Source organism: Phalacrocorax carbo, chromosome 7 (assembly GCF_963921805.1).
Source record: "Phalacrocorax carbo chromosome 7, bPhaCar2.1, whole genome shotgun sequence".
Classification (NCBI taxonomy): Eukaryota; Metazoa; Chordata; class Aves; order Suliformes; family Phalacrocoracidae; genus Phalacrocorax; species Phalacrocorax carbo.
This window is the reverse complement of record NC_087519.1, coordinates 20,313,223-20,338,740: the sequence shown is the minus strand read 5'-3', so window position 1 is coordinate 20,338,740 and position 25,518 is coordinate 20,313,223. Positions and strand designations below refer to the sequence as shown.

The window sequence follows — 25,518 nt, the reverse complement described above, 5'->3', positions numbered from 1 at the left end:
TGTGACAAATTCAAATATCTCCCATTATTTCCAAACTGACATGGAAAGGGAATATTACGGAAATTCCTTCCGGGAAGTTGTGTATACATTCTATCCAGGGCCAATCTTTCCTGCTCAGCTCAGAAAAGGGATCTTTATAACCTTACAAGCTTTGACCTTCAACCCCAAACTGAAGTCCGTTTTTAATTATTATTCCCGACATTGGAATATAGGAATATTTGCTGCACTTTCCAAAGTCCTTTGACTGTGCTGAAGGTGAGACCTTCTCTTACTGTTTTTAAATGTTTTTTCCCCTCTAGTGAGTTGTTCTTATACTTGTATTTGAAGTTGATCAAAGCTGTCCCACTTACTTCAAAGTGAGAGGAGCTAAAAACTTGGTTTCCAGAAGCTGTAGTAAAAAACCGAAAAAACACTTGTTCTTAGAGATTTAGCAGCCTTCATATCTGAGCATCCAAGTGGATTTATGAGAACTCTTTAGTGTTTGCTTTGTTCCCCTTCTAGAAAAAAATCTACATTTTCTGTAGATAATGTAATGTGGTGGTAAGTGGCTGGAAAGCTTAGTTACTTTCCAGTCCCATTTTAACTTTTGTATGGCACATTATACAAACACAAAAATACATTTAACATAATTTTCCCAATAATTTCACTTTGATGTTAACTGTGACATTTTGAAAGAATTACTGCACTTTTGAAAAGAAATAATTGTTACACAGAAGTTACTTGTGCTTCAGGCACATATACATGAAATACTGAAATATTTGTAGTATATACTATAAATAATGAAATATATAAATATATAAAATAGATATACATATATATAAAATATATAAAAATACTGAAACATAGTGGAATAGCTATTTTGTTATATCTTCTAGTCAGTTTTATGTTAGGGTATTGCTGATGCATTCATGCAGTCAGTGGCTTGGTGTTCTGTATATATAAAATAAACAAGCTGGGATTAATTGCAAGATCAAGTTCCTCTTTCTGTTTCTGAGTGTTTAAATTCCTGTGGTGACAAAGAGAAGTAGTAGTATTTATATTTTTATTGCTTCATAATTTATTTGTTTCGTGGAAATAACTTGTAAATTTATTTATATGCATCTCCAGTCTTTTATTTTATTCTTATTTAAGATATAGGGATAGTTCTTTCTTATTTTCTAAGAAAATATGCAGTGTTCCTCAGTAAAAGCACTTACTGTTTGCCCTATTTCTTTAGTGATATAAACTTAATCTTAATTGAAAGCTCATTCGTTCAATATTCTCTTATATTTAATGATTACTTGTAACAGGCCTTTCATGTTTTAATATGTGTGATTTATTAGCTATTTTAGGAAAGCTTATGTGTAAAAAATGAATATTTTAAGTGATCTGTAAGAGGTAGATGGTGGTTTCAGGCTGAACTTAGTTTCTATTTAAGAAAACCAAACTCTTTAATAACACCGAATAATTTAAAATTTTTAAAAATATGTGCTAGGCCACTAAAGACTGCATTCTTCCCTGAAATATGACAACTTTCCTCTTTTTCTCTATATTTTAATTCAAAAGGAAAAATCTTAAATGTATTAATTATTATTAACGCTTACTCTGTCTTGCTGTCAAAACTTGCAGGCTTTTAGGTTTGTGCTTGTTTTTTTCCTAGATGCAGCAAACACTGTCTCTTTAAAATCACCGTGTAAGTAAATAGGTAAACTGAAATATATGGAAAAGGGGAAATTAATTTTGTTTTAAACTCTCATTCTCTCTGAGTTCTTGGCCATGTGGAAATGCATGCCAACCATTTAATTATTATAATTTCATAATGCTTAGAATTGCCAGTAAGTTGATTTATTTGACTTTTAAATGCAGCCTGTTATCTTCTTTTTATGACTACTAATTATTGCAAGATGTGAAGACTTCATCCTGAGCTTAGAATTTGAGTGTTAGTAGCATGAGGTAATTTGTATATTTGGTGTTAGTTTGTTTACACAATGGGGAGAACCATGAATAGACCAGAAGAGGTAGCTGTTTATTGCATAAAAACACAGAACCTGGAACATAGAGGGGTGATCACTCATTATGTAGTGAGGTGTGGCTTTGGAGGATGTAGGTTCATCTTTGGGTGAATTTTAAATGGCGGACTGATGAAAGGAAAAAGAACCTTGTTCCATGTTTCTTATAACATTAAAAGGCTCTCTAAAGCATTTTTGTTTGTTTGTTGTTTAAATATTCTACTCTCTTAGTTCAGGAAAAAACACAAATCCTTGATTATGTTCTTTTTGTTTTCATAGGTTTGATTTTTAAGTTCTTCTCATTCCCTTTCATGTATAGGTAAGAGAAAAAACCAGCAGTTAGTGTCCCAATTAAACTGAAGGATAACCACTTTGTTCTGCAGCTTTGCAAATATTCCAGTAGAGCATTTGATGACTCTGAGCCTTTTCTTCAGTTCAGTTGTAGAGTCTGCAGCACTGTCTGTGACTCACAGAGCTATTAAGCATCATTTTCCCCCCAGCTTTAACAGTAGTTTCTGAGGGGGTGGTGGACAAATGCCTTTTCCTTCATCTTCTCTTCAGCAGCAGTTCTTTCTTTTTTGGAACTGCCAGTAGTATCACTAGGTTTCTGCATCTTCCTCCTAGCAGTTGTTAATGAAAAAACTTTATTGGCAGGCACGAAGTTGGATAAGAGTTATCCAGATTCTTTTGTCCAAATAGTGTTTGTAAGGAATGCAGTTGACCTTTGACCTTGCCCTGGGTTTTGCTGAAGGTAGTCTCATGCTTGTATCTTTGCTTTACTTTCTTTCATGTTTCTTCTTTACTCCTGGTGTAAGAAAGTTTTGTCAGCTACACTTCCTTAGTGTTTCCATTTACTTAAATGTGTTCCTGAATTATTATTTTTTTCTCAGAGTCAACTCTTAGGTGGAGGTTTTCCAGATTCGTTTCTAACTTTATAACAAAGAGCTTGGAGTTCAGAGTTAGGAAACAAGCTCTGAAGGCAGTCTTAGTTACCTTCAGATTTGTTCTACTGCAGCTCAAGTTGCTGCCACTGCTATTTTGAAAAACAATCTACACCTGGGATACATAGAACTTGTTTTTTAGGGTTTGATATTTTCATTTTGTCCTAAATGTTCCATAGACTAAGCTGTTGAAATAGATGTTAAATTTGGTCAGACTGTCTTGTAATTCTTGTTCAGCTATGAGTTTTAAGTCCATTTTAGTTGATTTACTGATCAGTAACAGTAAAATATATGTGGGCATTTACTCGAGCAAAATGGCTTTTTGCCTAACAGGAACTGTGGTTCTAAAAGATATGACAAATGGGTTGTGTTGCAAATTCTCACTGTCATGTTTTTATTTTCTGAGGGGGAAGAGAGAACAAGGAATAAGGGAGTAATTTTGTTGTTAGTGTTTGGTCATTATGAGCAGATTTTTCTCCACCTGGTGCTGGACAGAGAAATTTTTATATAAAATAAAATATAAAAAATTTCTCTAATAATTCTAATTTTAAAACTTTGTTATGTATCTGGAAATTACACAATGGGTAATGTTCAAGACATCGTCTTCGTTAAATCCTCGCTTTTTTGAACCAGTGAGAGCCTGGAGGTTTACTACACTAAAATGCTGGCTGGTGATTTGATGGTAGGATAAGTTATTTTCAGATTGCTGAAAGGAATATTTTCTCTATTTGGAGTCCTAAAATATGAAATATAAGCACATAACAAAATGTAGTAGGGCTCTTTTGGAACAGTTGTTGCAATTTCAAAAAGATCTTTTTTGTTGTTGTTGGGTTTGCTGGTTTTTGGTTTGGTTTGGGTTTTGGGTTTGTTTTTTTGGTGGGGGCGGTTTTGTTGGTGTTTTGTGGTTTCGTTGGTGTGGGGTGTTTTTTTTTGGGTTTTTTTTTTTTTTTTTTTTAAACTGGAAAGCCCAGAAAGTTCTGGGAACTTTGAATTTGGAACTTGTAATTCCAAGTGGTTTCAGTGCTCCAGTGTTGAAATACTTTTATAAAGCTGTTGCTGTACTTTTAGGCTGTTCTAGTTTTGCGCTGCTGCTACTGAAAGAAAAATACTTGCTTTCTCCACTTCTTGTCACATGTTTCTGCCTTCTCCCTTTGTGCTTGGCCATATGATCTGCCATACAATCAGCTTGTTCAGAAAGTTGGTGGGACCACACACTGGCCCATGCTGTGGAATTGGTACCTTCTACATTGTCAGCTGACCTTGTAGTGGTTAGATACAGTAAAACATCAGTGAATACGTTCACGTGGTCGTTCAAAATCAAATGTATTTTCTTTTTGCCTGCACTTAAAAAGAAATAAGATGTCCTTGCCCATGCTCTAAAGCAATTATAAACCAAGCTTGTACTCCACACAGAGATAGAGATAATTTGCATTTGTATTCATAGAGCATTTTTAGGATTATATCAAATCAGCTCGTTGCCATCGGTGTGTCCAGTTAAAGATTGCTGCTGGTCACATCAAACAGAATGTTATTTTCAAGATGGACCAATGTATTTCTTTAGAAAGCTGCAGTAGGTCCCTACTAAGAGCTCAGATTCAAGCTTCAGCCTCTATTTTTAGAGGTACGTAGAAGGGGAACAGAAAGAAAATCTATCAGTTTTCAGGAAAACAAGCAGTATTTACACCTTTGAGGCACATGAGCAAGTTTTGAAATTTCTGAATGAAGAATAGCTGGTGTAAGTATAACATAAAGCAAATGAATGAGTCGGTATTCAGAGAACTTCTTAATGTAGCTAGATCCCCCGGTATTGCCTCTTGAGAAGGCACTTAGTCACTGAAGACCAGAATTTGGAAACTTGCATTAATTGGCTGTTACAGTTGCAATTCAGATCAAACAGTAGTTAGCAAATCCTTTTTTCCTGACAAATGAGAACAAGGTCCTGGATGTAGTAATACCTATCTGTGTCACTTGGAGGCTGAGCTGTTTGTGTGTTTTGTAGTGTGAGTAAACAGAAGGTGTGTCTAGTATGAAATGCAAAGAATGCTCACTGCCTCTGAATGCTAGTTAACAGTTGTGGCTCCAGTTTTCATGTGTTAGAGGTGTAAGGATTTCGTCCCCTGTAATACAACTGAAGTTACTTGGGCAAGGCTCACTGAAGCTCAAATAAAGCTTTTGGTGAAGGGGCTAATCTATTTTTGAGAAAATTTGGCTGGAATAAAAGCAGGTGTTAAGCAGCACAGGGTATGCTGGTATATTTTGGCAGGTATATTGGCAGAAGAGCTGTAGTATAGTTCTGATTTTTTTTAAAATTGTTTTTTAAAAGTGTGAAATGTCAAGTCTGAGGGAGAGCAAAATTGCATTATATGTTACCTGTAGCACTACAGTCATTACAGCTGTGACAAGCACATCCTCTTACTAGATGGCAGAGGGAATCCCTCCACACACCCCCACCCCAAGATTTAGTTTTGAATTAGATCAAGTAGGGGTCAAACTGCCAAAGAACACCAACCTCTCCTTCAGAATATTATATTACTTTTCAGTGAAATTGTAATGCGTTAGAACTTGAAGGGTCAAAGAACAGAAACTGATCTTTCAGAACCCATGTAGTCCATGATTAATGATTATAAAACAGCAGTCAAACAAATTTGTTTTGTACAATAGGACGTAAAGCATTTGTGGGTTACTTTAAACAGCACTTCTTTTAAAAACACTGTTTTGCTTTGAAAAAGCCTCTTTGCATATTAAGCTGTAAGTTAGCTTGACAAAATTTACACTTAACAGCAAGAATCCTCTTGAAAAAACTGAAGTTATAACTGCTACCAGCATTAAAATTAATAACTGAAGTGTCTCTTTGGGAGCAGAGCGTTCATTTTATTTATTAATTTTAAAAAATTTTCTCAGACTTAGACGAACCCTGGACTCAACTAGTTGTGATCAGTCTGTGTTCTTGTATGTGAGAGGTTTTTCAAGCTCAGTGGGTGTTTTTTTTAAATTAGGCGTTTTTGGTCACGTTATCAATGCTTTTACTTTTGCAGTACTTGATCTTTGTATAAATGGTAACTAAGAAATGTTTATTTTAGTGACTTCATTGTTACTTCACATACATGTAGTTCTTGTGGTTTATGTTTTCACTGTTGAGTTCAAAAGCTGTCTACTGAAAATACTGTTTATGAGGGTTAAAATATTAAGCAAGGAAAACAAGAATTAAAAAAATTCATTTTATTGAATACAGAAATTGAAGGCAGTAAAAAGGATCTTAAATCCAGTTGCAAAGTACAGAAATACTAAAATGTTGCTACATTGCAAGTGAACAATAAAAATAGGACAACAAAGTAGACAGTCTTTGAAATCTGTGGAGCACATATAACAATGAAATGCTCAATGCACATTGCTCTTACGCTCTTCTATAGATTTCTCCTACTCACGCCATGGTTCTGATCCAGGACTATGTATAGGATCTGGCAATGAAGCCCTCACTTCATTTTTAAGTAGTTGGAAATACCAAAACATAATTATTCCAAAACCATATTGCATTCCTTTTTTTAAAATTATTCTTAAGTGTTGACAGAACAGCCTGAAATTGCAAGATGAAAGGAAAAAATGAGAAGAAATGGACTGAAAAGTTTTATGACACATGCTGCAGCAAGATATGTGAACTAGCTTGGATCCTGTAAACAGTATGACTGCATCAACATGGTACTTGATATAATACACTCTGCTAAGAAACTACCCTGATACAAGCTTTGCTTGTATCTCAGCTGAGTCTCACATACGCCAACACTTCTAGACCATGCAAACACTGGTCTCGGCAGCAGCTTGCCTTTGGGTATCAGTGGCATATATTAATGGTTTTGGTTAGAATAATATTTTTGAAGAATACTAACATCTTCCGCTTCTAAGCTCTAAACAATATGTAGAGTATAGGAGTTCTAGTCATTGCTTTATTCTTGGGAGAGTAATCAGTTGTATTTCCTTTCTTTTTGGTCTGTGAAATTTCTTGTTATGTGAGAGATGTGGACTCTAAAGCAGTTTGCATTTTTGTCAGAAAAGTTACTCCAATAGGTTAATCTCCTTTATCCTTATAAAATACCAGAACATGAGAGCAAGGTCATCCATTGTATAATTCAATGCAGACATAAATCATCATAATGCTGGGATATGCTTATCAATTCTGCTGTTTTTTAGTTCTTCAGACCTAAATCTTGAATTACCTTGCCTGTTAAATAAATGCTGCTCACGTGTACTTTAAAAATAATAACTAGGTAAACTAAAACTGTGGTTACTAACATTAAAATACAATTCTATAGTACTTGGAAGAAGTGAACTATGGTAGGATGTTACTATGACAAAGAAATGCTGTGCATTATTGCATCTATATGGACCGTTCTTCCCCCATACATCCTCATCTGTCTGTGAGAAAGTGGTCACTACGACAGCGTTAGGCGCTTAATAAATTAAAAAAACCCCAATTAATTTACTTTATGACTCCAAAGATTGCAAAATTGGAACAAATTTAGGTTTGTGTTCTTGCTGCAGAGTACTTAGGGGGATAAAGCCCCTCCCACTGTAAGGGAAGATCAGGTTTGTGACAGCCTGAGAAACCTGGATATACACAAGTCTATGGGACCTGATGAGGTGCAACTCAGAGTCCTGAGGGAATTGGAGTCTCTAAGCCACTCTCCATGATATTTGAGAAGTCATGGCAGTTGGGTGAAGTCCCTGGGGACTGGAGAAAGGGAAACATTGTGCCCATCAAGGGTAGAAAGGAGGACCTGGGAAACAACTGTCCTGTCAGCCTCACCTCTGTGCCAGGCAAGATCATGGAACAGATCCTCCTAGAAGCTATGCTAAGGCACATGGAGGACAGGGAGGTGATCTGAGGCAGCCAGTGTGGCTTCACTAAGGGCATATCCTGCATGACCAACCTAGTGGCCTTCTGTGATGGAGTGACTACATCAGTGGACAAGGGAAGAGCGATGGATGTCATCTATCTGGATTTCTGTAACGCCTTTGAAACGGTCCCCCACAACATCCTTCTCCATAAACTGGAGAGATGTGGATTTGATGGGTGGACTGTTTGGTGGATAAGGAACTGGCTGGATGGTTGCATCCAGAGGGTGGTGGTCAATGGCTTAATGTCCAGATGGAGACCAGTGACAAGTGGGTGTCCCCCAGGGGTCTGTACTGGGACCGGTACTGTTTAATATCTTAATCAATGACATAGACAGTGGGATTGAGTGCACTCTCAGCAAGTTTGCAGATGATGCCAAGCTGAGCGGTACAGCTGACATGCCAGAAGGACGGAATGTCATCTAGAGAGACCTAGAAAAGCTGGAGAGGTGGGCCTGTGAGAACCTCATGAGGTTCAGCAAGGCCAAGTGCAAGGTCCTGCACCTGGGTCAGTGCAACCCCAAGCATCAATACAGGCTGGGGGATGAAGAGATTGAGATCAGCCCTGCAGAAAAGGAGTTGGTGGATGAAAAGGTGGACATGAGCCAACAATGTGCGCTTGTAGCTCAGGAGGCCAACCATATCCTGGGCTGCGTCAAAAGGAGTGTGGCCAGCAGGTCGAGGGAGGTGATTCTGCCCCTTTACTCCACTCTGGTGAGACCCCACCTGGAGTACTGTGTCCAGCTCTGGACTCCTCAGCACAAAAAGGACATGGAACTGTCAGAGCGGGTCCAGAGTAGGGCCATAAAAGTGCTCCGAGGGCTGGAGCACCTCTTCTATGAAGAAAGGCTGGGAGAGTTGGGGTTGTTCAGCCTGGAGAAGAGAAGGCTGAGGGGAGACCTTATTGCGGCCTTCCAGCACTTAAAGGGGGACCATGGGAAGGATGGGGGCAATCTCTTTAGCAAGGCCTCTTGTGACAGGACAAGGGGCAATGGTTTTAAACTAAAGGAGGGTAGATTTAGACTGGATATAAGGAAGACATTTTTTACAATGAGGGTGGTGAAACACTGGAACAGGTTTCCCAGAGAGCTGGTAGATGCCCCATCCCTGGAAACATTCAAGGTCAGGTTGGACGGGGCTCTGAGCGACCTGATCTAGTTGAAGATGTCCCTGCTCACTGCAGGGGGGGGTTGGACTAGATGGCCTTTAAAAGTCCCTTCCAGCCCTAAGCATGCTATGATTCTACTTAGGATTTCTTTTCGTGACAGAAATCTCTTCAGGGAATATATTTTTGTTAGCCTGAAATGAATGTGTTCCCAGTAGAATGACAACATGAGACTAGAAAAATTCTCTGTGTTACATATAAGAATTTATTATACTCTGTTTCAAGAGAGTTTGATATTTCTATTAGAAACTCGCTACAGAATTTAACAGGGAAAAAACTTGAGTCATTCGGTTTAAATTAATTTGTGACTTTTTCACGCCCATATTCTTATGCACATATTCTTCTTTTGCTTACTTAGCCACTGTCACCCCCGTTTTTCTCTGCTGTGTTCATAGACCAGATTTAATTTTATTTGATTTTCATTTTGTATTTGTTTATTTTGATTTGCTCTGCCGAAAAGCCACACTCCTAGTTGTACCTTCAGGCTAGATTCTCTGTTAGGGTAGATTAGAGGAATAATCTTTCTCTGCATGATCCAGTGTCAATCTTTAATGAGTTCAGGATATAGGTGACAGAAGTCCAGCTGGCTAATCCAATTGATCAGCATTTTATAAAATTGTGTAAAAATGCTTCCCTTACCTAACCTTCCCTAACTATTCTGAAGTGCTTGTTAATGCTACTCAGGATTATATTTTCTTTCATGATGACTCATGATCCTTCTGTGACTCACTGTGGTTCTACTTTTGAATCTCCAAATAATAGATTTTCTACTATATGGGAGATTTTTTTACTCTGTAATTGTATAAGCTTGCATGTTTTACTATTAAATTTCAAGCTATTCATCTTACTACTTTTCACCTACATATGGTTCTTCCCCTGTGACACACTTATCTACAGTGATAGAGGTGCTTCTGCACTTTGTGTTGTCATTCTTTTACCAACTCATTAATCAAAATATTACACTATTTGTTTCAAGATAGAGAAGATCTCTAAAAGCTTAACTAAAAGCTAACTTGATTTTTTTCCCGTTTTACTTCCAAATTTTGTCTTCCTGTCATATAGTTCTATGAACTTCTACCACCTTAATTTTTGGGAGTAGTTTATCACAGCATCATCTGTCTAAATAATACTGTATGCTTTTGAAGAGACAAGATTATAGTTCTGATTTTTTTTTTTAAAATAGCTTACACTTTCATTTTGAGTAGTATGGTTAAGAGGTTTGCAGTGACTGAGCATTGGGGAGCTACAAAGCCATAGGCACATTTGCCATACTGTCCATGCCATACACCTATAGTGCATCATCCCAAAAGGAGGACTGCGTAAAGAAGATACTGCTTTTCTAACACTATATTCTCCCTTCTGAAAGTCATCAAAGAGGACTTGTTGCTATGTTCAGTTTGAAAGTTGATGCACTCAGATTAAATTTCAAAAGGGTCTGGTATTCTGTAATTTCAGTGTAACTTTTCCACCTGTTGATTTATTTTAGATTTTGAATTTTAAAACAGTGAACAACAAATGCATTCCTGTTGAATTAATTGTAAACCTTGAAACACACTTTTCACTTAAGCCAACATATAAATGGTTTAATATCAAAGCATTCAAAGTTTCACACATGGATTTTGTAACTGAGGTTTTAGGCCACCTGTGTGGAACTCTGACCCTGCTGCATCTCTGCAGGGGGAATAGCAAGGGATCTTTCCGTTCAGCTAAGTAAGTTGACTTGAGTTCAGGTAGTGTGAAAGTCAGAAAGGAGAGGTATTCCAGGGGCTAGTGCTAGCCAAAAAAACCTTTGTGGTATGTGGTTGAAGAATCCCATTTTAACGGTAGGATTCCCAGGTATATTGTAGCAATTCCATCATAATGTATCAGTGAGTTTGAATCCACGTAAAAGTGTCACAATTCATAATGTGTGGGGTTTTTTTTTCCTAGAATTGTCAGCAAAAAATGATCTCTCAATTTAATTGAATGCTTTGATTTGAAAGAATGTTGTAAGCTGTCAGGTTGGTTTGGCAACCAATTTGAGCCTTCCTGGTAAAGCAGCATTGTGGCATTATTGTTTTCTCTTTACCCCAATATCATTAGTGATCCCTTCCTTAAAAAGCTGTCCTAAAAGCTTTGAATATTTTCAAAGATGTACATTATATGATACCTGAATATAATGTAATACATAATTTTGGATACTGTAAATTTACTTGGAATAGTTGTAATATGTATTAGGCTCTGAAAAGTCTATTCACTGAATTAATAGAATCTATATAATGTGCCACTCTAGCAGTCAAACCATCTGTCCTGGTGTCTGTTTAACATTCTGACATGGATTTTAAGGCAATCTCTAGCTTACCTTAGAAACAGGAAAGGGTGGCTTATGACAGCAGGACTTAAAAATGTGTTTGACAGCTTGAGCCCTTAGTTATGGCCTGAATTACAGAATCACAGGTTGGAAGGGACCTCAGGGATCATCTAGTCCAACCTTTCTAGGAAGAGCACAGAATTAGTTCTCTCATTTACTGCAAAATGAAGGTTTACACTGGTACTCCATTCACTTGTACTCAGTTGTGTGTGATCTTGCACATTTTTTGAAGCTTTGTCCTCAGTTTTGCTGTCTGTAAAGAGAATATTTTTTATTTCTAGAGAATATTAAAAGTGAATTTTCATTGAAACATAGAATTAAATCTGCTTTGTGCAAATTTTTGTGCATATGGATTTAGAAAATGCAGACTTATACTAAAATTCTTATGTCATATTAAGGAAGTTGCACATAGACATTTACTTATTTGTTTAAAATGAAGATGAAAACTAATCTGCAAAATGTCTGTCTTTATACTACTCCTGAACTATTGTGCTAGTATTTGATCTGAATTCCAGCTTGCAGGACTTACATGGGTAAAATGGTGGAACTTTGGTAATTCTTGGTGATTAACCTTTTGCTAATTGCTTTTTGTAAAGTATTATTAAGATTTGTCCTACTGTGAGCAGTAAGTTCTGTAGATAATATTGCACACCTCTTCACAGTTTTTTTTTCCTCCTCAGGACTAATGGCAGAGGAGTAAACCAACATGGCAGCTATGGTCCCACCTGTGAAGCTGAAATGGCTTGAACATCTAAACAGCTCCTGGATCACAGAAGACAGTGAATCTATTGCAACAAGGGAGGGAGTTTCTATCTTATACGCTAAGTTAGTCGGCAATAAAGAAGTAGTGCCATTGCCCCAGCAGGTTCTGTGCCTCAAAGGACCTCAGTTACCAGATTTTGAACGGGAATCTCTATCTAGTGATGAACAGGACCACTACTTGGATGCTCTTCTTAGCAGCCAGCTGGCACTGGCGAAGATGGTATGCTCAGACTCTCCATTTGCTGGAGCGCTTCGAAAACGTCTCCTTGTGTTACAGCGTGTCTTCTATGCACTTTCTAATAAATATCATGATAAGGGTAAGGTGAAACAACAGCAGCATTCAGCAGAAAGCAGTTCTGGCTCAACAGATGTGCATTCTGTCAGTGACCGTCCTAGGTCAAGTACAGATGCACTCATAGAAATGGGGGTTCGGACTGGATTAAGTTTGTTATTTGCACTGCTAAGACAAAGTTGGATGATGCCTGCATCAGGACCTGGCCTCAGTCTTTGCAATGATGTTATCCATACTGCAATAGAAGTTGTGAGCTCTTTACCACCTTTATCTTTAGCAAATGAAAGCAAGATTCCGCCAATGGGTTTGGACTGTTTATCACAAGTAACAACATTTCTTAAAGGAGTAACAATTCCAAACTCTGGGGCAGACACTTTAGGTCGTAGATTAGCCTCTGAATTGCTTCTTGGTTTGGCTGCCCAACGAGGTTCCTTGCGATATCTTCTTGAATGGATAGAAATGGCTTTAGGTGCTTCAGCTGTAGTAAACACCATGGAGAAAACCAAGTTGCTGCCAAGTCCAGAAGGGATGATAAGCTTTGATTGCTTTATGAGTATATTGACACAGATGCGACGATCTTTGGTAGGTATACCAGCTTTGATTTTTCTACATTACAAATGTAGTTGTATTCTTAAATTTAGTTCTCAACACTGAATACCAGTGTGCTGAATAGTTTGCTTAATATATTAAAACAGGGTGGTTTTTTTGTGGAGTGTTTTTTTCAGTATTTCCTTTGTTACCCACTCTCTCTTCCTCCCTGCCCACCTGTTTCCTCATAGGTAAAGGATTTGAAATAGCAAAGGAATCCCTGTGTTGTCACTTTTGGCATTATGCTCTAACTACAGGGAAAGAATCAAGGATGTACTTGATCCACTTGCACTTTACATTTAAAAGTTAGAAAGTATGGAACTGTTTTTAAGGCTTGCTTTGCTGAATTTGCTTAGAATGCAAAGTTTTGCAACATGCCTTGTTCCTGTTCAAAGTTATTTATATTGGACATTCCTGTGATCCACTTAACCTGGACCTCAGCTAATACATCTTTGGAAAATCAGTGAGATTTGAGATGTTTAGTGTTTCTGCTACTGCTCAGAAATTAATGTGATAAGAAAATAAGCTAAATTGTTTGGGAGTATGGCACACTGCTTTGTATGTTGAGTGCTGACTTCTGTTCCTAGATGACTATTCTTTTTTAAAGCTATTAAATTATTGCACAATATGCAGTCAGAAGCTGTGGCAAGCTTTTGCCTTGTATGCTCAGACTGAAACAGGGAAGGACTTTTACCCTGAAGTGGTCATTCTTTTCTCCCCTCCCAGGCTTGTAATGCTTGCTAATAAGCATACATTTTAAAAACTAAAAAATTTAAAGAATGGGGAGTATGAGTAGAGCATGATAGTGGCAGGATCTGAGTTATATTGAATGTCCTGATGGGCAACTTTATTTGTTGTTGGTTTTGGACTAGATATAAAATTAGAGACCAAAATGTGGAAGATATGTAAACACAAAAATAATTGTGATTAGTAATTTTAAAATTAAATAATAATCACCTTAAATTAAACACAAGTGACATGCATTTAAGAACCAAACAGTATTAGAAATTAACTCCAGACTCAAATATTTTCACAAAAGTGAATAAATGAGAATGTTTAGCATTTGTCACATTTTTGTTATCCTGAGGCATATGCAGATATCACAGCTCAGGGGAGAAGGGAGTTGGGTTGTGCTTATAGAAAGAGCTTCTAATTTTTCTTAACTATAACAACAAATCCCTAATGTATTTTGTGCAGGTGCACTGTTGCTGTATGGAATTATTTTTCTCATAATAACATTTAAAAATTGTAGGGATCATCTGTTGATCGAAGTCAATGGAGAGAGCCAACTAGAACGTCTGATGGCTTATGTTCTCTTTACGAGGCAGCTCTGTGTTTATTTGAAGAGGTATGTCTTGAAATGAACTTTGCCTTAAAGGTAACTGTAGTTTACTCCCCCTCACACATCTGATCGGTGCATGTTTGTGGGTATGGTCTAGTCTCTACTGAGTTACTCTGAAGTAGAAGAGGAAGAAAAAAAAGAAGTGAAAAACGAAGTTGTAGAGAAACAAAGTAATTTGGGCAAGCAGATGATATGGTGATGGATGATTTGTGGTTTAGGCAGATAAATATATTAAGGGGAAATTAAAATTGCATTAACATTGTGACTACATGAAAGTAAATGAAAATGCTACTGAGTAATAAATCTCTCATTTTAATAGGTTTGTCGAATGGCATCAGACTACTCAAGAACGTGTGCCAGCCCTGACAACATCCAAACAGGTGATGCTCCCATTGTTTCTGAGACCTGTGAAGTGTATGTTTGGGGTAGCAACAGCAGCCATCAACTGGTAGAAGGAACTCAAGAGAAAATACTTCAACCCAAGCTTGCTCCAAGTTTTTCTGATGCACAGACGGTGAGTGACATTTATAGTGGTACATTATGTATGTAGTGGTTAACAGCTTCATAGTTACAGTATGAAATTGGAAAATAGTACTTTATTTCTGAGTGTCAGTTGTAATGAAGGTATGATGCTCAAGAACTAAGCACACAAGTTACTTAACTGCAAGTATCTTACTATTTTTATTGATGCCTGGAAAAAACATTGTTCCTTTTTTAATGACACGTACAGATCAATATCCATGTAATAAGAATAACTGAATTTTCTAACTTTCTATGAAATGCATTTGCAGAGATTGTTTGTAGTTATTTTTTAAACCGTTGTTTAAAAGGTATCTTAACTATTCAATCTTCTTTTCCATTGGTGGTTTTCACACCAAGGTCCCCTAGTATAAAAGTCTAAACCACACTAACCGCTGGCACAGCTATCCTGATTAGCTTTCTGAAAATCAGTATACAGTATGCTTTTTCTGCTCTCAGTCACAGATTCTGCAGTTGCAACTTAGCACTTCTATTGGTGCGTGACACAATAGAATAGTTTGCTTTTCTGTTACTATATTGGCTTTGCATTGTTGATTTAAGTAAAAGCAGTTTTTTGGTCACTAGACAATTTAGGTATGTTTTCTGAAATTGTTGATGTCACTGATATATTTTATAATATAGAGGACTTCAGGACCAGGCATTGTAAAGATAGTTTATGCATTCAAAAAACTTTGTTTAAACAAAACACTAATACACAAGAGTGGAATGAGTGATCTGAATGAATGAGTTACTCTCCAAATAGTACTGTATACATCCATACAACATATTTATGTGATTTCCTACTGGGATAAAGAATTTTTTCTTCCACCTTCATTGACGATTTTGTAGGATTTGTCTATATGAAGGAGTTACTTCTCAGTAAATGGGTGTCGCTGTGCTGTTTTATGATGTGGACACTCAGTGACTTTATGCTTCAGATTTTAAACTGCTTGGCACTTCTGGTGTATTAAGATTCTTATAGGAAATTATTGCAGGGTTAGTTGGTTTGCTATTAGGTTATTCTTCAGCTGTGCACTGACTTTCCAATAGAGGCAAGTTCCTATTTCTTAAAAACATTTGTTCTTATTTCTTTGGTTTTTATGGAATTAAAATGCATAGTCTGAAACAGTAGTGGATTTTTAGTATTTTTCATACTTCTGTAATGTTGCCACTTGGTGCTGGTTAAAATTAAGCAAAACCTACAGTGCTATACCAAGCTGTTACTTTATCTTTTTAATCTTCGGAAACTAAGATACCTGCAAAGACTGTTCATTTCTATCCGTGAATGTTGGAGATCTGAAGGCAGCCTGAGTTCTTTAGTCTGTAGAAGAGGTGCAAATAAATAAAATAGATTAATCATTATTTATATCCTTTACCTCAATAAAGTAGATTTACTAATAAAAAAATTTTCATGAATTTGATTTTACTGCTGAAGTCCAAATTCTCCGTAATTTTTACATTATATGAAAAGGTTATGTAAAGCAACCTGACATTATTCTTAAAGATATAGACTTCTAGACCTACATGTTGATTTTACATTTATCTAATCTTTCTTTTTTACTGTTTTAACCTTTTTGTTTATAGATTGAAGCTGGGCAATACTGTACTTTTGTTATTTCTACGGATGGTTCTGTTAGAGCCTGTGGTAAAGGCAGCTATGGGAGACTAGGACTGGGTGACTCCAATAATCAGTCCACATTGAAAAAATTGACTTTTGAGCCTCATAGGTCTATTAAAAAAGTGTCATCTTCAAAAGGATCTGATGGTCACACTTTAGCATTTACAACAGAAGGGGAAGTCTTCAGCTGGGGTGACGGTGACTATGGAAAACTGGGACATGGAAATAGTTCAACTCAGAAATATCCCAAACTTATTCAGGGTCCTCTGCAAGGAAAGGTATGTTTTGTATAGTAGAACACCTGTGTTTGTTCTGGTCAGTTGTGACATTATGTAAAATTTGAAAAATATAAAATCTTCAGAAAAAGTTCTGTGTTTTATCTAAACTTCTCTTTGAAGCTGGGTCTGCTTTCAGCAAAGCACTAAAACTTATGGTTGCCTTTAGGCATGTTATTTGGACAATGGTATTGTCAGTAAACCTTCTCATAGTTGTAAGAGTAAAACTTGCTCGTGTGTTTTTGCTGAAGTGCAGTGAACATTCCAGGAGATGGTTGCTTTTATTAGGTTAACGTTAGGACTTTTCATATGCAACTTCTTAGTGGCTTCATTTGAAAAGTGGCTTTGTATTGTCCTGCAAAGCCTTCTCTTCCCTAACTGTCTGTTTTGGCCAGTGTTTTAAACAGCTGCTGATGCTTCTTTTTGCTGCTGCAAGACTAGGATATGATTATGTTAAATTTCCTTGATAAATAAATCATGACCAGTTTATATATAAACTTGTCTCTTTGTGTACTGATTTCCACTTATCAAATACTAAATAGAAAAGATTGCAAAGATTAATTTATGTACTTGCTCGATGTGAGTGAACAAATTGATTTACATAGACTGCTTCTGAAACTTGACTTTTGTAAGCTTTGACTTCCTATTCAATTTTTATAAAAACTTGGCTTTTATTTTTGCATGTAATGTAGGTTGTTGTATGTGTATCAGCTGGATACAGACATAGTGCTGCTGTTACAGAAGATGGAGAGCTATATACATGGGGAGAAGGAGATTTTGGAAGATTAGGTAATTTTAAAATGTCATGAGATGCTTTTGGAAGAATTCATGTGTCTGGAAATGATACTATACATGTGTATGCCTTGTTCTCTTATGGTCCCCTCTAAATACACATAAACATGCACACAGGTGTTGTATCTATATAGATGACTATTAAAACTAGCGCAGAGACTATTTAAAGATTTTAATGCCGTTAATTTTACAAAAGTTCTATTTTTTAAACAGTTGCCTTTATTCATAAGTCTATATATGATTGCCACTGCCACTTAAATGTAAACAGTAGACATTTAAAATAAACTGGAAGTCTAGACAAGCATGATCTAGTGACGCTAGGATGGTTCTTTGGATAGTCATGAATAACTGGCTAATAATATCAAGGATCTGATTCTAATGTGATATTAATAAGGATACTTGAAACTATGTTTGCCAGAATGGCTTAATGTCACTTTAATACATCTAAAAAGTTAAATTTAACTGAAACAAAAACCACAGTATTTCTACTTGCTAAAAGTTCCCCTGTCTATTTCATCAACTTTGCTGTGCAGCTGGTATGCCTAGTATAAAACCGCCCTTCTCAAGCAGGTTCAGTTGAACCAACAGATTTTTGCATAGAAAATTGCTTCAAACTGGGCTTTAGCTCCTTTCTGCTGTCTCTGCTTTGAATGTCATGATCGCGAAGTAGAGAAGTGAAAGCAAGTAACTGGCAGAAGGTGAGGACAGTGTTTTACAGCTTAAACTGTCATGGGTGTTCAAGGTAATCAGTAGAAGTGAAAGCCTATCCTTGCTGTTAAGAAAAGAACTCTGGGTTAAAGGTTTAACCTACAATTTTGGGGGGAATTGTGGAAATGTTCTTGTTGAGTTTTAGGTTAACGTGGGGTTTTTATGGGCTTTGGGGAGCTTGGAGTGTGCAGTGGTGAGTTCCAGTGTGCAGCTAAAAGGTAGCATTTAATTAGGTCATAGTAACTTGTTCACATTTAATCAGTTATGGATACCACGTAGTATCTTTTCCCTCTGTTCCCCATTTTTCTTCTGTATCTGCAGAATTTCTTTAGTTTTTTAGACACATAACTCATGCTTATTGTGAAGTAGGTGATACTGTAATGTATTGGGTTTCTGCAGAAAGGACCAGCTAGGATTGTGATTGTCTAAAAATTAACTAGATTGCTGGTTCTATTTGTCTGTGCATTATGTATGTTGTATTGACAGTAGTACGAGAGTGCCCTTATTTTACCTTCCTCATGCTGTTCAGGCTACCTGCTGCCCAGTATTAGGTAGTATATCTACCTAATCAGCTAGTATTAAAGGCAGTTGTACTAGTAATTCTTTTTATTTCTTTTAAACTAGGTAGAAAATAGTCCTATGATTTAGTGGCAGAAGGGTACGAACAACCATTCTGGAGTATGACTTACAAAAAATGAAATGTTTGTTAAACTTACTCTACAGATCTCTTCCATACCTTACTACAACTCTTTCCAAAAGGGCAGATATTATAATTTGTGATAACTACAAAATATATTAGTTTTGCAAAATCTTACTGAATTTACAAACCATAAATAGCACTTAAATCTTCACAAAAAGAAAATATATTTTTCTTTTTTCCTTAGGTCATGGTGACAGCAACAGCCGCAACATTCCAACTTTAGTAAAAGATATTAGCAATGTAGGAGAGGTTTCCTGTGGCAGTTCACACACAATAGCTCTGTCCAAAGATGGGAGAACAGTATGGTCATTTGGAGGAGGAGATAATGGTAGGTTAAACCTAACATTTTTTTATAGTAATTTTCGTCTTATTCCATCTACCTCATAGCCTCAGTACTCTCTGCAGTTTGGGTGTGGGTTGTTTTTTTTTTGTCATTTGGTATCTGTTCAAGAAAAAGATTTTATTATATCTAGATACAATATTCAAATTTTAACGGCAAGATTATAGACTTTAAAAACAGATTATCCAAAGGAAGAGAGGTTTCGCAGAGCAGAAAGCTGAATGAACGCATAAACAATTCTAGAAAAAATGCTTTGCTGATAACTTTCAAATAAACTCACTTACTTGATATGGCAATAACTGTATTCATGTCTAAAAGCTGTTGCATCTAAACTGACTCTTGAAGAAGCATCTCCCATCTCAGAAATGAAGGGCTTCTGAGCTTCATTGCCAGTAGATGCTTTGTCAAAGACAGAATAATTAATTTTCTACTATTACCATATTTAGCTAAATTTGGTTATGCTACTAGATAAAATTTAAAACTCAGATTAAAATTGCTGTATTATTGCTTCCTAGCCTCGTGTGAGAAGAGAGGAAAATGCGGGCTACAGAAATGTCATAATTAAAGTGGTGGTTAATAGAACTGGGTAGGAATTTGAATTGCATTTGAAAGCCAGCTCTGACTTGTGGATATAGAACTGTTCCCAGTCCTCTTTCTCCCACTTTCTGTAATGTCAGTTGAAAACTGAGTTTGTAACAGGACAGACATCTTAACCGTCACAAAGTATTGGAGTTTGCACTTCTGTTTCAGTAAATTATAAAGAACTTGGCTTTTGGACATTAATAATGTGGTACTAAAATATTGTTGGAGAGCTAAAACATGAATCAAAGCATAACCTTTGTAGAAATTATCAGTCTCTGTAATATATTTCACATTTGATTTTGTTTTTTCTCCTTCATTTTGAGCAATATTTTCCTGTCAGCGCACTGACATGGTCTAGTGACAGTTTTTGAGGGCATTGATTGAAAATGGTAAAGTTGTGGAGATAAATAGCTGTTTTCAAGAGAAATTTTTGGGAGGAATAGGGAATAAAATCAATGTTTACACAAATGCATACAGCTGTTAATTAAAAGCAGAAAAGTTGGGGTTTTTTCAAGTCACTTTATAAACCAGGAGATAAATTTTTTAATCTTTTTTTTTTTGCCAAATATGAAAAGGTTTAGTGCTTTGGAAGGCTTTACTAATTAAACAGCATGCAATGATTAGTGTAGATATATGGAACTAATATTTCAATTTTTAAATACACTATAATAAACACATATTTCCTGAAGTCTGTAATTACTGCAATTGAAAGAGAATAGGTTTCATAAAAACTGTGATAAGTTTTAATTTTAAAAAGATACTCTGACACTTCTGGAAATCGAAAAAGCATTCTTTTTGGGTACTTCTAATTGTTGTAGTTTATGTATTTAAAATACCTTCCACTTGTGTTTCTTCCTTTTGTAGGCAAACTTGGTCATGGTGATACAAATAGAGTATATAAACCTAAAGTTATAGAAGCCTTGCAAGGAATGTTTATTCGAAAAGTTTGTGCTGGGAGCCAGTCTTCACTTGCCTTGACGTCAACAGGGCAGGTAGGCAAAACCAAGTTTTTACTCAAGTGATGAAAATTAGTGAAGATGGTGTGAGTTCATTATTCCAGCATTCTTTATTTTGACTGTTGAGAAAATATTCAACTAGTACTTAAATATTAGTAAAGTTCTTAATTAGACTGAAGTACTGAGATCTTAATGCGCTAGAGTAATTCAAAAAGTGCTGAAGAGTCATGTAAAAGCACACTTTTCAAGAGTCTTGCTTAGCCACAGCAAATAAGTTATATTTAGGTTAATAAACGTAACGAGCACAAAACAAAATGGGATTTGGGAAGCAAAGTGGGTTCTGGAAGAAAAAAGCAGTTAAATGCTTGCAATTTTTAATGCATTAACCAACTCAGGTAGTTAGGATTTTTTTTTTTTCAAATATATGTGTATTTTAGAATATAGGTATTACCTGAAAGTTTTATTTCTAATCCAAAAAAACTCAGGAGAGCTTGGAGATAAGTATTTTGGTGGTAAATGAGGGCCCTTACTGGCATGATATATATACACGTAACACAAAGCATTTCTACACATGTAACCTAACTGACCACCCCTGCCCTGTGATCCAAAGGCAGTGGGGTTTTTAAAGCATGGATTAGGAGTGTTGAAGTTTCCTGTAGCCGTTCCTTTCTTGCAACAGCCTCTCCATTGATGTGCTCTGTGGCCAGTGATCAGAGCAGCTGGGGGGAAGAAATATAGATGATATGAAATGTATGTTAGAGTCATGAAAGTACTGCGCATGTTTTGTCGAATGTGTAATTACAGTTATTGTGCAAGTGGTTATCTGGTATTTTGTTTGTTTGTGGTCACTAATAATACAGATTTGACATACTGATGTTTTGGTTGTTTGCTCTAGGTTTATGCATGGGGCTGCGGTGCATGCCTTGGTTGTGGCTCTTCAGAGGCAACTGCTCTCAGACCCAAGCTTATTGAAGAACTGGCTGCTACAAGAATAGTTGATATTTCGATTGGTGACAGTCACTGTTTGGCACTTTCTCATGGTAAAAAGAAAAAGGTGTAAAAATACAGTTGCTTTGGTCAAGAGTATTATGTATCTCAGGTTTTGTTTTCTACTTTATTTATGTTTATAGATAATGAAGTTTATGCTTGGGGTAACAATTCAATGGGACAGTGTGGTCAGGGAAACTCTACTGGTCCCATTACTAAACCGAAGAAAGTAAGTGGTTTAGATGGAGTTGCAATTCAACAAATTTCAGCAGGAACGTCTCATAGCCTTGCCTGGACAGCTCTTCCAAGGGACAGGTAACAATGACATTGGGGTCAGGTATCAATTCTTTTTACGCAAATCCACTTTAGGATACGTGTAACTCTTTCCTGAAGGTGGTACCCACGTCATGTGTTTCAGGTGTTCTGTTTGTAATGTTTTGGACTGGAGAGTTGGGTTTTTTTTTTCTCCCTCTTTCTCTCTTAATCTCTTTCTTCCTCTTCTTTCTTCTTTTTAAACTGTTAAGGATTACAAGTGAAAATACACCAGCACCAAGGATTTGGATATTAGTTCTTTGTATATGAAGATTTCTTTCCTGCTGCTAGACAAAACTACCTCTGTTCACTAAAAATTGAAGAGTTAGGCAGTGGAGGAGGAACAACTCATTATTTTTTATTTTGTGCTTCTTTTTGGGTTAGGCAGTTTCCATTAGTATAACAAGGAGTACACTAAGCATAAGACTTTGGGAAATGGGAAAGTTCAGACAAATTACTGGCTTGGATTAAACATCTTAGCAAATTTCATGTTAACCTAAAGTAAAAACAGGTACCTAAGTGAATGGCTTGGTTATTAATATTCAATAACAGAAATAATAAGTTGTTACACCAAAGACATGAGCAAGTGATTGAAGTGAACTGGTAAACTTTGGATTTATATGTGGACTAACACAAAGGAGTAGAAAAATTTAATATTTGGAAAATAATTCAGGAAGAGTTTCAAATGCCCTGTTTTTAAGGGAGCTATCTTAGAAAAATTAATTAAGAAAATAGTGAGACTCTAATAGTACTAAGTGGTACTACCCCTTTTGAATTCTGCCTTTGTTGTACCAAAGTCTCTTTATAATCTGGCATTTGTACTACAACCAGCTTTGTGAGTACTACTTTTGTATGAATAAGTTTAAATACATATGGCTTTATAGCATTGTAGGTATTTGTGTTCATAAATGAAGAGTGTTTCATTTATAAAGACGTTTACAGAAAAGAGAGCAGAAAATACCTTTAAGGTTCAGGAAGTTAGTTTGTTAGTATATTAGTTTGTTGTAAAAACAAACAAACAAAAAAATTGGTTTGGTCAAGTGTCTACTCAGCCTACTTACACTGTTAATTTATTAAAGCAGTTGGAATATTTTCAGTAGTTAACTTATTTTGATGTTTGATTCCAGGCAAGTTGTGGCATGGCACAGACCCTATTGCGTAGATCTTGAAGAAAGTACCTTTTCGCATCTTCGTTGTTTTCTTGAGCACTACTGTGACAAAATTAACAGTGAAATTCCCCCTCTTCCTTTTCCTTCATCAAGGTATATACAACATATGCATGTTTTAGGTTTTTATAAATATTTTTCTTTATAGCAGTGATACATGGCTTAGTCCTGCTTAGTCTTTTCTTTAACAAGCATAAGTCTGGTTTGTTTACTCTTTCAGGTGCCATTTGTTTGTATAACACATGAGCTTTTCAGTGCCTCAAATGTAGCAGGATATTTTGTCTGGAATTTATTTTAATAATGCACTGAATTAAATATTTTCAGTGTTATCCTTTAAAACACATTTTTCTATATAGTTGAAATGCATTTACTATTTCTGTATGTTAGTTCTGCTTTGCAAGTTCTTCCTCCTGTAACCAGTTTGAGTGGATGCTTACTGACTCTAATCTGCTGATAAACTTAGGCAAAAAACCCTCTTTGAGTGATAATCCATCAATCCATACTTTCAGTTATTGACTAACACATGTATGATGCTCAGACCAGGAGAGGTATAGTTGCCATTGTATTTTGTGTTGGGATCAGTGCTCTGATAAAACCCTGTTTCTATCTAAGGAAACAGGTTATTTTTCTACAAGTGTTTTTAGCATGTCAGTGTGGGCTATGGCAGCTCAAGGTCTCTGATCGCCTCTGGGGAAATAGAAATCATTCAGAGTGCATGAAAAACTTCTTTAAAGGTCTTGTATGACTCTATTGTTCAGGTTATGTCAAGTAGTACAACTGTTTTCCATCTGAGTGAAAAAAATGGAGAAAGGCAGTTTAATTTTTTAGGAAACGATTTGTTTATGAGACTTCATAATGAGGTGTAGCATTACAGTTACATCAGGTTGCTTGTGATATAGACAGAGGTTAGTAGTAGGCAATTTGGGGTATTTAATGATCAGTTCCATGTGGGTTGTTTTATTTATGTATGTATGTATTTATTTATTTAAGGATATTCCATTAGTTTTGAAAATGCAAGCTGTGTCTCACAAACGTGAGATTCATAGGTATGAAATGTCACTTAGGTTTGAAATATGTGTTCAAGAAGCATTTTCGTTGCTTCAGATTTGGGGAGCCTTTATGCACTTCCACAAATTTGTCTTTTCTGGAAGGTGCTTCAGAAAATGAAATGCAACAAAACTAAGCCTATCTTGATAGTGCCGCGTTGACTAAAACAGCCTCTTGACAAATAATCAATAATAAGTAATTGTTATTACAGCTTCCAGATATGAGTCTTTTCACCAAAGGTGATGTTTTAAATGTATTGCTATAAAATAAGAAAGCATGAATGTTTCCTCACTGACATTTGCGAAAACCACTATAAATATCAAAGATCCTTATGAATCTTTTTTCCTTGCTACAAAGTTTTTCAAAAGTTTTTTTTTTCAGACTAGAAATTAACATCCTGACCTTTCATTTTTAATCTGATTGTTGTACTGCTAAATCTTGTAAGAGAAGATTACATTTATTACTTCTCAAAAGGTTTATTTTTTCCTTTACTTGAGGAATATATTTGTCTGTCTATTAGTGTATTTTGGGATGATTTTGCCTCCTAGTTCATGGGACTAATTTTCTAGGCTAAATGCCTCTTGGAACCATTGCCCACATAGACACTTTTCTCTGTTCTGATTTTGGTGTTTGTTCTTTGAAGCAGATTGGCAGTAGGTTTTAAGAGGAGTTTCTTTAAAGTGCCAGTTAATTTACTTATCTTTCTTGTATACAAAATCAAATGAGAGTTAAAAGCCTTGTGCACAAATAAGTTGAAAGGGAGTAAGGCTAATAATCGGAGAGACTAACAGGGATTTTTTTTTTTACAGGGAGCACCACAATTTTCTCAAATTGTGTTTGAAGCTGCTTTCTAATCATCTGGCACTTGCACTGGCTGGAGGTGTAGCTACTAGTATTCTTGGCCAGCAAGCTGGTCCTCTTCGAAATTTGTTGTTTAGACTGATGGACTCTTCTGTCCCTGACGAAATTCAGGAAGTAAGTAATGCTTTTTTGTTTACATGTGAAAATTCTACTACCCTCTCTTCTTTCCTTCTGTGATGTTGTAGTTAGAGATTTCTCTGACTTCCTGAACTTGGCAATCTGATGAACATGATTCTGATTTACCAGTTTTACTTATTAAAGTTAAAATATTTAATCACCATCGCTGTTTTACAGTGTGAAACAGGGAGAGGGTGTTTGCATGAGAATTTCAAAAAGC

At 36.2% G+C, this 25,518-nt stretch overlaps 1 protein-coding gene across 10 annotated transcripts in view; it reads left to right on the top strand.

The window, feature by feature from the left end:
• Window positions 1-25,518, top strand: part of HERC1 (HECT and RLD domain containing E3 ubiquitin protein ligase family member 1) — a 118,270-nt gene that overhangs the window by 15,663 nt on the left and 77,089 nt on the right. For 9 of the 10 annotated variants that reach the window (XM_064456679.1, XM_064456678.1, XM_064456685.1 and 6 more), the window contains exons 2-12: window positions 12,015-12,970; window positions 14,229-14,324; window positions 14,638-14,832; window positions 16,422-16,733; window positions 17,423-17,519; window positions 19,115-19,258; window positions 20,717-20,844; window positions 21,704-21,848; window positions 21,939-22,110; window positions 23,235-23,369; window positions 25,130-25,295. In XM_064456679.1, the coding sequence (XP_064312749.1) occupies window positions 12,041-12,970; window positions 14,229-14,324; window positions 14,638-14,832; window positions 16,422-16,733; window positions 17,423-17,519; window positions 19,115-19,258; window positions 20,717-20,844; window positions 21,704-21,848; window positions 21,939-22,110; window positions 23,235-23,369; window positions 25,130-25,295 (2,520 nt within the window). In that variant the 5' untranslated portion in view covers window positions 12,015-12,040. Of the gene's footprint in view, window positions 1-6,607; window positions 6,626-12,014; window positions 12,971-14,228; window positions 14,325-14,637; window positions 14,833-16,421; window positions 16,734-17,422; window positions 17,520-19,114; window positions 19,259-20,716; window positions 20,845-21,703; window positions 21,849-21,938; window positions 22,111-23,234; window positions 23,370-25,129; window positions 25,296-25,518 lie in introns of those variants that run through there. The other variant, XM_064456677.1, reaches the window with a different exon arrangement.